The sequence below is a fragment of the Podarcis filfolensis genome, assembly GCF_964270895.1.
Source record: "Podarcis filfolensis genome assembly, chromosome: 11".
Taxonomy (NCBI): Eukaryota; Metazoa; Chordata; class Lepidosauria; order Squamata; family Lacertidae; genus Podarcis; species Podarcis filfolensis.
In genome coordinates, this window is record NC_139613.1 from 22,334,083 (window position 1) to 22,346,144 (window position 12,062).

The window sequence follows — 12,062 nt, forward strand, 5'->3', positions numbered from 1 at the left end:
ACTTACAACAATTAAATCCAAGGGAACAATTATCCCCGCTAATAATTCATATGAAATGGTGTCTTCTTTGTAAGGATACTGGATGGATTCATCATTACAGAACACTCCTCGTTTGAAGGGAGTATTCCTCGCAGTCAGAATTGCAAAAGGCAAGCCAACTAGCAAAAAGAATAAGATAATTATTTTACACACAGGGTATTTCAAAAAGGTTTAACCCCAAGCACTTTCCATCCAGAGCAGTAAGCAAGAGCGTGGAGACATGCAGCAAATAGTACCACTTCACCTTTACATGCTGATTTAATGGATGCATTAAAGGCTTTTAGCAGAATAAAATGTTTACAAAGGGAACAGGAAGAGCTTTCCAGCATCTCTCCACCCACACAAGTGTGGTGAGTGCACATTCAATTTGTAAAATTAGTGCTCTTCAATATAGTTTTATGGCAACTCCAGTGCCCTCAGTGTTAGCTTGTTGCCCATAAGCAGACCAGATTTGCAACTTCATCCCAAGACAACTTTTCTACACAGGGACACTTGTGAAATGGAATGATAAGTGATGCCAAAGCAGGAGGAGACAATGTAGAGGAACCTGGTATAACTTGGTCACTGCTTGTTCTGTAAAGCATCCAGCACTATCGCTGACTTCTGCCTCAAACTCTGCCTTCTACACACTCACCTTATATGAAATATCTTCATCATAAGCATCCATAAATATCCATCAATGAAAATAAAGCAGAATTTCTAAGCCTAAGCTAGAATACATTTTAATTTATTTTTAGTTGAGGCAGGCTCAAGACTGTCAAATGATGTAAGTAATGTAAGTAAGCAAACTCAGGTTTAAATCCAAACAACAGATCAGAAGACAATGATTGTAGGAATGATAAGCAAAAGAGATGTAGGAATGAAAAGGACACACAGGCTTCAACTCCTTCTAGTCCCTTAATCTTATAAACTTTGGGATGCTCTATACTTCATTGCTGCAGCTGGAATCTGAGGGAGGGGTAGTGACGAGAAGCACATTCTGACCTGCTCATCCTACAGATACTACCTCAGAGGTGATATAATTTGCCATGAAGCTGGCAGGTAAGACCACATAGTCAGTTATGTACATCTAGGCTTGCAATTTATTTCTAGATGAATGTAATGCGATGAGATTGGATAAAAGCAGTGCTTTTGGGGGGGGTGCAGGAGTACGCATAGCCCTAAACATTTTTTGAATCTAAGTTTGGCCTCATTGAGGGGCAGTATTTCAATATGAGTAGGAAAATGAGAGTACCCCTAAACTTTTTTTTCGAAAAAAAGCACTGGACAAAACTAATTCCAGAATTGGGAATGCTATGAGCAAATTAACATGTAAAGTTAGCAAACCTAAAGAACAGGAGATATACTGCAAGAAAAAGTGGTAGGTGTTCAGCTTATCAGCAAACTACAAGGAATCTATCTTAGCACCAAGTGCTCAGCATGAACATCAAAATTAAATCTGCTAAGAACTACACTTGTATTTTTCTTAGATAATAAAAAAATGACAAAATATGAAAATGGTGAACACTTAACTATAGAAGCCAGTTAATAACATAAACATTACTTCAAAGACATAACCCCATGGAACATTCTGCTTTACTGGAATCCAAGACTACGGAGTTCCACTTGTGATCCTTAAAATTTTGTTTGCACAAACATCAGGAAAACATTGGTTCATTGACCATGTAAGTAACCCAAATATTAGAATGTGCCCATTATGATAAACATGTCAAAAAGTAAAATTTTTGTAGAGAAGTAGGTGTCGTTCCATAATTAAGTGTCAGATCAGCCCTCAGAAACCCTCAATTGCAAAATTCTATGGTGGTCAGAAATATATAGGGATTAATATATGTCCTTTCAGGAATGCTGGAGGTTGTGGCTCCTATTCAACAGGACTTTTTAAACACCTCAGTAAAGAGGGTGGGGTAAATTGATAAAAAACGTCCTAATTAGTAGCTGAAACCTATTTTGTTCATCAACAAAAAAACAAACATTAAAAGGTTGCCAATGAAGGAAATCTGCCCAATATCAACTGTCCCTAGCAAACAAAGTACAGAGCTCAAATGTAAACAGATAAAACAATGAGCCGAGGTACATATATGTATTCTACAACAAAAATCTCTGCCATGGAAGCCTAACACTTTTAATCTACTTTAATCAATATATCAGGGAATCTTCCCATTTATAATGCTACTGGAGGATGGAGAGACAAGTAGGCACAGAAGACTAAACCTGCTGCCTCCCTTGCACACACCACTATATCAATCATAGCAGTTCAGCAAACAATGTACAGAGATTTCAAAACTGTTCCATGTTTCTTAAGATTATAATTTTTCTACACTTTTATAAAACTAAAACAGTCTCAGAAAGACAGCTCCATGTTGCATGCCAAACTCTGTGTGGTATGGCATGCACAAAGTCCAAGCAGTAAGTAAACTTCACTAATACAAATAGGAGCTCTGCAAATTTACATTGAGGAGCTTCGCAGTCTAAGAACCGTCTGCTCTTTTTGCTGTTATCTCTTTCTTGTCTCCTGTCATAATCTGCATATTTCAACTGAACGCCCAAGAACTTATCTCTTTCTTGTCTCCTGTCATAATCTGCATATTTCAACTGAACGCCCAAGAACTTGGGAACAAGGTCATTTGTTTCTAATTTCTCCAGGCATAGTCACACAAAGTTTTTAATCAGTATGCCTTTAAAAGAGATTTGCACCTTTCCAGTTCTAATCTAACACTGAAAATATTCCAGCATGGTACCAAATCTTCCAATAACTGTTATTTTACTCATGTTCCCTCTGTCCAAAATGCTGAAAGCTGGCCTGCCAATGAGGATGGGCAGAATTAATCAATCTACCCGGGGTAGGAATTTGTCAGTAACTTCTCAACAGCCATTACCCAGGAAGACCTTATGGAAGAACAAGGAGTTAGATGAGACTCTCCTCTCAGCTGGGACCAGCCTCTGTCCTTCTCTTCCCCATAATGCCTAAATTCAAGCCAATGCATGACATGGCAACATCCTATCAGACACTGTCCCACCAATCAATGAGACAGAGCAAGACACACAATGTCAAATTACATCCTATTTTTATTTATTTATGAATTTATTTATGGAATTTATATAGTGTCCTATACCCACAGGTCTCAGGGTGGTTCACAGTGTAAAATCAGAATATAAAACCACAAAATAAATAATCCTATCACATATGTTAATTCTATGTTGATAGATTTAGACATTATGAAGAACAGAAGGAAAGAGATGAAGTAATGTTAATTTCCTTGTATAGTTTTGCCCTAAGAGATGTCTGAGAATGCACAGCACCCACATACATACACACTGCACAATGAAAACTACTCATGAAATTCTCAGAAGCAGCTTTGTGATGCAGCCACGCATGGGGGTGGATAAGGAACAAAGTGCTATGCAAAACCTACCCATCCTGATCACTGCCAATCTTACAGAGACCACCTAGTTTAAAGTACATTATTCATACACTTTAAAACTTATCTTTCTTGTTTGTTTGTTTAAAATTAGAGTTTAGATTCTCATGCCAAACTTTGCACTCAATTACAAACTGATATTTTCTGTGATCTCTGCATAATTTTCCAGACCCTAGATATAGAAAACTTTATTGCATTCATCATGGGGGAGGGAGTAGCCGATAGCACAGAACAAAATAAACTAGTTCAGAAGTAGTACTGGAATACTCAGCATGGCAAATGTACCTCCAGCCTCTTTCAAATTCATTTTCTATTTGCACTTCAATGTTTTGTGCATGCTCCATCTTCAGTTCAGGCTGCAAGAAGCTCTATTTGAACAAGCCCTTTTGAGGATCAGGGCTGATCAAATCAGTAACTGAAATAGTTTGGCAAAGATTTTAAAGGGAGTTCAAACGTAAGGCTTAAGTCTGTTTGCATTAGTCTTTACTCCTTAATTAAGAAATGTTTTGACAGGAAATGTTAGGAGATTTATTTTTTGCATTTGCATTCCACTCTCTGCTCAAGGCAGTGTTTTAGCCTCACAAACAAGCCTATAGTGAAGGTTAGGCTTAATGATTGTAACTTACCTAAAGACACTCAAATATGGTCACTCATGAATGGGAGGCAGGAGTTTGAAGCTAGGTTTGTGTGCCACATGCAAACCCAACAATAACAAGTGCACAATACTGCCCATCTGGCTAACCACATTAATTATCTAAACTTCTCAAACTTGTTTTTCAACATTGCTGCCTAAACAAGTGTTTCAAGGCCTGCTTTGAGATCATTTATATAGCACTTTTAAAATGAAAAATAAATAAAGTGCCAAACACAATCTTGTCTGGACTATCCTTACAATAATAACAGCTTCGCACATTAAAGGCAAACGTGGGTTTGACACCTAGTGAGGGAGCTAAAGCCAATCCTTGCTTCCAGATGCATTAGTCATAGCTGAATAAGTTATTTAAATTTATTGACTGCAGTGGGTCTACTCCAAGTATAACTTAGTTGGATATCACCCATATGTACCGAATTCACACTTTGCAATCTGTGGAGCAGCCTTAAATCCTATTTGATACTTTAAAGATGTTAATACCTTTGGGGTGGGGGGAGATGGGGAGGAAAAGAAAGATACGTATTACTAATACAAGGCAGATTACAGCTAAGTTCAAATATGAACAAATATTTCAGATCCAAGACCATTATTCTATGCATTGGGCTACACTGCCTGCCACAAGCTCATTATGGTCAACAACAACAGGAAGTTACTCAAAGCAGTAGAAAATAGAGGTACCGTAATTTTTTTTTAAGCCAGTCATGTTACCAAGAGGTATCTTGTTTTCACCACTCCCACAAAACCTGCTCTTCACCTGTGAAACTCAGTCTACTTCCACTTGCAGTAATGTTTACATCCTGGCACAGCCCTGAAACAGGTTCTAAAGGCACAGCCTAAATTCCTTAGGAAAAGGCTGCACAAGGGAGGTTTGTAATGTGCACATTCAATTTTGTGAGCATACATCTTATATACAGGAATGAGAGTTCATAAATTAAAGCAAGTCCCAGAATAGTAGACATCTTTATTGCCACAGGCAGAGCAAATGTAATTACTCTTTAAGAGGGAGGGAGAGAAATCAATCACTGCTGAACCATGGGGGGAGGCAGCCCCCTTTTGAGTTTTTTCTAAAGATTTTTCGTACCTCTGCAAACCTTGGGGTTCACCCACGCATGTCAATGCCTCCCTCCTATTCATGGGTGATGCAATTTTGCCACATAAGGGCAGGCACTGTGGGAATGAGTTTATTTTTAGTATATACAAGTGCGGTCTTGCAACAAAACGTTGCAGTGTATCTGCGATGTGTGTGTTTCCTGAGCCTGTGGTTGAGGAGGTTGAGAAAACAAAAGTTAACAACAAACTCAGGCACTCTGCTCTAACTCAGATTCTACTTCATGTGCAAAAAAATTATTGTATTTTTCGTTTTGGGACATTGAAACTGCAATTAGTCTGCTTGTAAGTCATTGATGGGTGAGGCTTCTGCATACAACTGAGTGCTGGATTTGGCATGCTAGAAAATCTGAGAGGGCAATTTAAGTAGATTTGACTTGCAAACTGAGAGGCATGAGGGAGCTTTGACTGTGATTCTGAACCAGTGTTAGGCCCGCCCCTGATCTCCAGTATTAACTATGGAACACATTTGAGGGCTGCCGTAAGCTACTGTCACAGCACAGCCCAATGAGCAATAGCTGCATAACAGCAAACTACAATGCAGAGGGTTGCTCTATACCAGTCTTTGCCACCCTGGTGCCCTCCAAATGGTTTGGACTACAGCTCCCATAAGCCCCAGGCAGCACAGCCACGCTGGCAGGGGTTGATGAGAGTTGTAGTCCAAACCGTTGGGAGAATACCAGGTTAGTGAAGGCTGCTGTATACTACTCACTTGGCTCAGCCTCCAAAGGGGATAAAAGCAACAGATAACATTCCAGGGTTACCATAAGCTACTTTCCTAGTTTCAACCTGATCCTAGACCTGCAACAGTCAACATTCCTATGGGGGCGGGGGGAGGAATCAGGAGGGATGGGATGCCTGCTAAGGGAGAGGCACTCCTCTCATGGTGCAAACGTACACTCTATTACATTTTACTGCAGGCCACACGTGTACAAGTACTGTCCCTGGAATTAGTTATCTTAGCACTGAACATAGACAGCAACTAGACATGTTACTATGCTACCTGTGCGTAAGGAATTAACACAGGAAGGATTTAGGGGGCACTATTTATCTTAGGCAGGAAGAAGGATTAGGACCACAAGCGTGGGGCCCGGAGGGGAATAGCCCTTCCCAAACATACAGTCATTCCTCTGAAGCTGTTTTAGCCTCAGAACATAAAACCTTTCATTATACACAGATGAATAATAATGAACAAAATAAAGAACAAGACAGAATACACCCAATATACAGATTGCACCCATAAAGTTTTACAAAGGCCTTCTTTTTATGAAGTAACTTTAAAAAAAGAAGAAGAAGCAAAATGGTAGGATATTATGTTTGTTCAGTTTTGTTCTTGCCAGGTTGCTATAGGAAAAAATGCTACCTTTAATCATTTACACACACTATTGTGTGTCTGACGTAAAGGTTAGTTCAACATAAAGACATAGTTAGCTCAGGAGGGCGTTTACTCCACAGCATTCAAATAGGCTCATCTAGACATCAACATCAAGTTATACTGGCTCACAACATGCAATTTAATGCTCCATGTTTGTGCATTTTAAACAGATGGTTTCAGCTGTTCAAATTCTTAATGAATAATAGCAAAGTGACTCATTTTGAATTGTACAAGAGTCAAAAGAGGAGCAGCCCCAGGGAAATCACTGGTCCTTCCCTTCCCTTTCGCCATGCTCCCCCCCCCCTTTTTGCAGAATGTACTTTCATGTGCAGTGCATTCTAAACCCAGGCCTCAAGGTATTAGCTAAACAATAATCAAGAGCTTTCCAAGTTGTTCAGCACCAGAGATTCTGGTTCAGCAGCACCTGAGAATGGCCTTATAATCAAAGCTGGCAGAATAGTAAAAAAGACTGGCCAATGGCTCAATAGGCAGATGCCAAGTTTCTTGATTTAACACAGAGACTAATTTTGCTATTTGATCTTTATTCATTTCTAGCTTAATCAGGATACCCGATTGATATTTTTTCCACAAATATCCAATTCTGCAGCCCTATGCACACTTTCTAGGAATAACCCTCAATCAACACACCCGGACTGACCTCCCATTAAACTTGCAAAGAAACTGCCTACAAGTTGCATTGCTTGAGTGATAAACAAATATGGCTTAGAAGTGAATTATATAAAATCCCAGCTTATGTGCCTTCACATCCCAAGGTTTCATGAGGTCTCTGATGATGTCTCTCTTGCACAAAAGTCCAATCTTACACTTCAGGAAACATTTTTCAAATATTTGGGAATTCTGGTAACCAAAGACCTAGCCCAATTCTGAAGGAACAATTATGATCCTCTGTTGAAGCGTCTTAAGCAAGATGTTATCTCTTGGCATCCTTTACTACTCTCTTAGCTTGGTTGTGTGTCAGCTATTATTATTAAACCATGGCTACTGTGGTTTCATACACTTCCTATTATTCTCCCCGTCTCTCTATAGGTTTCTTTCACCGCGGGGAAAGATTATGTGTTCATAAACTTGTCTTTTAAAATAAAATAAAAGAAAGAAAGCTAAGAACTGAGGTATAGGGGTCCCCAATCTATGCCTGTATTGGGAACCTTGGCAACTGTTACCCATTATTAACTTTATCAAAGATGTCTCCTGAGTCAATGGACTACTCCCATGTGTCCCCAAGATTTTAAACCCTGCCCTTTGGTACCCTTTCTCAACTTGCCTTCCAAAGTCTTGAAAATCCCATTCTTCTTACTAGGCTGTATGTGTGGAGATGACAGCAGGCTTTAGCTCCGATGCTCTCCCCCCTACACCCCTACCTAGATTATCCAAAAATTTTCCTGCCCAAAGTGTTACGGTCACAGTGGGGTCTGGGAGGAGGCAGGGTTTGTTCATCTGCATGACTTATTTGTTAATGGAAAATTTAAAACACCTGTGCAGCTTCTTGCCTCACTGCCAGACTCTGAAAGGCAGTGGCTTCGGGCACTTAAAAGTACATAGCAAGCCTTGCTTTTAAAAAATTGAGTGCTGCTGCCGGTCTCTATCATTCATTTTGTTGTTGTTGTTTAGTCATTTAGTCTTGTCCGACTCTTCGTGACCCCATGGACCAGAGCATGCCAGCCACTCCTGTCATCCATTGCCTCCCGCAGTTTGGTCAAACTCATGCTGGTAGCTTCGAGAACACTATCCAACCATCTCGTCCTCTGTCGTCCCCTTCTCCTTGTGCCCTCCATCTTTCCCAGCATCAGGGTCTTTTTCAGGGAGTCTTCTCTTCTCATGAGGTGGCCAAAGTATTGGAGTCTCAGCTTCAGATCTGTCCTTCCAGTGAGCACTCAGGGCTGATTTCCTTAAGAATGGATAGGTTTGATCTTCTTGATCTTCATTCATTAAACAGCTGTTAATCTGAGTTAGAGCAGAGTGCCTGAGTTTGTTGTTAACTTTTGTTTTCTCAACCCCTCGACCACAGGCTCAGGAAACACAATCAGTGCAATATGGAAAATTTCAAAGTTTAAAAGCAGCCTGGGAAGCAGATATTGGTGAACCCATTGTAGACTCGATATGGTACTCTCTGTGGTCCTCCCCTCCCTTTAAAGCCATCTCAGCCACAGGACGGGAGGCAACATTAAAGATGGTGCACTACTGGTTTTTCACAGGAGGATTAAATTATATGAATCAAACTGTCTCCTAACTGCTGGAGCAGTTGCTCTGTTCAGGGCTCTTATGTTCATACATGGTAGCATTGTCTTCATGTAGCTTGGTTTTGGGATCCAAGATTTAATCACTTTCCTATATTCACGAATCACACTGTGCCTAGATATCCTTGTTTAGCCTTACTCTCCCTTTCCAAAGTGCTCTATAAAGACTTCATTATTCTTTTATTAGTAGCTGCCAGAATGACAGTAGCGGGAGGATGGAAAATGTCCCTGGCATTTACAGTAACTAACTGGTATGATCGTGTTTGGAAATTAGCCTTGATGGAAAACCTAACCCACAACGTCAGATGAGTTTAAAGATGATAAAGAAACAAAAATCCTGTGGCACCTTAAAGACTAACGCATTTCTTATGGCTCTTGACTCTTGTTTTTTGCTACAACAGACCAAGTTGGCTACCCTTTGGGAAAAGTTATTGGTGCTCTTGAACAAGGCAAAGTTATTAACCATGGGGTATATAGGCGAGTATCTGAAACATGTTGTGTTATCCAAGTCACTCATTGGTGTTGTTTTCTAAACTGAATTACTAAGAAACCATAACCACACATTCACAGACATTATTCTCCATTACCTTGGAAGAGGTGGGGGAATCTTATGTCACATTCACACCATACATTTAAAGCATTCATGTACTACTTTAACAGTCATAGCTTTCCCCCAAAGTAGCTAAGAGTGCTCAGAACTGCAGTTCTGTGAGGGGTAAACTGCAGTTCCCAGAGTCCTTTGGGGGAAGACATATCTGTTGAAGTGGTATAAGAATGCTTTAAATATATGGTTTGGATAATACCTTAGATTAGGTGAGGAGCTGAACGATATCGATTCTCATTCAGAAGTCACAGCAACTATAATGTAAACCACTGCAGAAAGCCTTCTGTTTCAGAGCTCAATCCTATCCAGAACCTAGGGACACTTATAATAAATAATAATAATAAATTTTATTTATATCCCGCCCTCCCCAGCCGAAGCCGGGCTCAGGGCAGCTAACAACAATAAAATAATACAATATTACTTGCTAATATTTTGAAGGAGGACAGCTGCTGATGTTTTTAGCTAAGTTTTATCTTCTCAGAATCCTTTAATTGCATAATTTATATCGATTTTCCATTACACTACATAATGTAGCAAATTTATCCATGGGGTCATTCCACATCAAATGAACGCAAAAAACAAGGGTTGTTTTTTTTTAAAAAAAACTTATAATAGCCAATATTATGTTAATTTTTATAATGAACAACTTGGTTTCATTAATTTTTTTCTATTACAGCTATGGGTTGTAGGAAAGTTGTACCCAGTAGCCATTTTTCCCCACAATGTCCAAAAAACATAAAATTTTCATTACAAGGAATAAAAAACCCATAAATTTCATTCATTGTCGAGAAAGAGCATGTTTCTGCAATAATTTTCAAAATCAAAAACTTGGGGTTCCATCATGCCCACAAGCTGAAAATTGAGGGTGTACACCAAGTTTCATCAAAATCCAAGATGGTGGGTGACATGACCGCGTTGACATGACGTGGAATGACCCATACATGACATTGCATAGTATTTCTCCTCACAGCGCATAATCCTTTCAGCGCATAATCTTGTTTTCCAAATATGCTGTACTGAAACTAAATGATATTTTCTATGTTCTTGACAAAGATGAAATAATTTTCTTACTTTCTAGGTTTACATACGACAAGAGGTGTGTATTTATACACAATAATGTTGGCAAGACTGCTCATTAATGTACAGTTTAAACCGAAGTGACTTTCTTTATACAAAAAAGCAAATGACATTCCTATATCCCAACAGCATTTTTCAGCTGAAGTAAACTATTTGGGCATTAAGTGTCAGCAGCATGTACAAGCTTAAGAGGCAAGAATTTTATTTGCTTTTAGAGAGATCTGGAGTATTAACACTGTAATGTTATGTGTCTGAAGTAAAGAGCAAACATATGAGCACTATTGACTTTGGGTAGTGTAGACTGAAAATGAAATATTACTTCCAAGAAGAGGTTTACTATAACAAATTAGTGTGATCTTAGCAGTTAGGCATATTTCAACTGCTCAAGGTATTTCAATGGTGGTCCTCATTTTATTTTAACAGCAAGACTCTTAAAACACACTTCGCTATATTTGCAAGAGCCTTTAATGAGCAATTCCAATAGATGTAGCTCAGTATTTCAACGATAAAAGGTTGTGCATGAGTGAAAAATGGATTTGGATCTCTCACAAACACCCCCATGATCCCAAGGATAAAATCCCATATACAATTATTTAGGAGTAAACACAACTTAATTCAGTGAATCTTATAACAAAGGGGTCATGCTAAACATCTTACATTTAAATTAAGGAAGTGTTGAGGCTCTCAAATGGTCATTTTAACTGAGCGTACCTCATACAGACATTCTTAATTCAGCATAATTTTAAATACAAAGACAAGCCTGCCTATTTAATTGAACACATTTTTCTAAACTCACTTCATTCATTCATTCACCCAGCAGTCCCTTCAACACCAAAGCAGAAATTCTTAATTGGTTCCAAGGTGAATTGCTTTAAATCAAGACAATTAAGATAAATTTAAATAATATAACCAATTTAAATTTCCCAACAATATTCAAATAAGCGATTAAAGTGGCTTCCCATTTTGAAATGCACACATTTCCCAAAGAAGCATACATATTAACAGTGCACACTAATTGTGACAACAATTATACTGGTTTACAACTAAATAGGGTGGCGCTGTGGGTTAAATCACAGAGCGTAGGACTTGCCGATCAGAAGGTCAGCGGTTTGAATCCCCGCGACGGGGTGAGCTCCCGTTGCTTGGTCCCTGCTCCTGCCAACCTAGCAGTTTGAAAGCACGTCAAAGTGCAAGTAGATAAATAGGTACTACTCCGGCGGGAAGGTAAACGGTGTTTCTGTGTGCTGCTCTGGTTCGCCAGAAGCGGCTTAGTCATGCTGGCCACATGACCCGGAAGCTATATGCCAGCTCCCTCGGCCAATAAAGCGAGAGGAGTGCGCAACCCCAGAGTCGGACACAACTGGACCTAATGGTCAGGGGTCCCTTTACCTTTACCTTACAACTAAATAGAGCAACTTCCCCAACCTGGTGTCCTTCAGAAGTTTTGGAATACAGCTCCAATCATCCCTGACTGGGGCTAATGAGAGTTGAAATGGGGCGATGGGGCAGGCTCACCATCCCTGCTTTATTAATG

General features: G+C 39.5%; 1 protein-coding gene across 2 annotated transcripts in view; it reads right to left on the minus strand.

Moving 5' to 3' along the window:
• PLPP1 (phospholipid phosphatase 1) overlaps positions 1 to 12,062 on the minus strand; it is an 89,860-nt gene that overhangs the window by 53,887 nt on the left and 23,911 nt on the right. The window contains exon 2 of one of the 2 annotated variants that reach the window (XM_083576274.1): positions 7 to 158. The exons of the other annotated variant lie outside the window; for it this stretch is intronic. Within the exon in view, the coding sequence (XP_083432400.1) occupies positions 7 to 158 (152 nt within the window). The remainder of the gene's footprint in view (positions 1 to 6; positions 159 to 12,062) is intronic. 2 annotated transcript variants of the gene reach the window in all.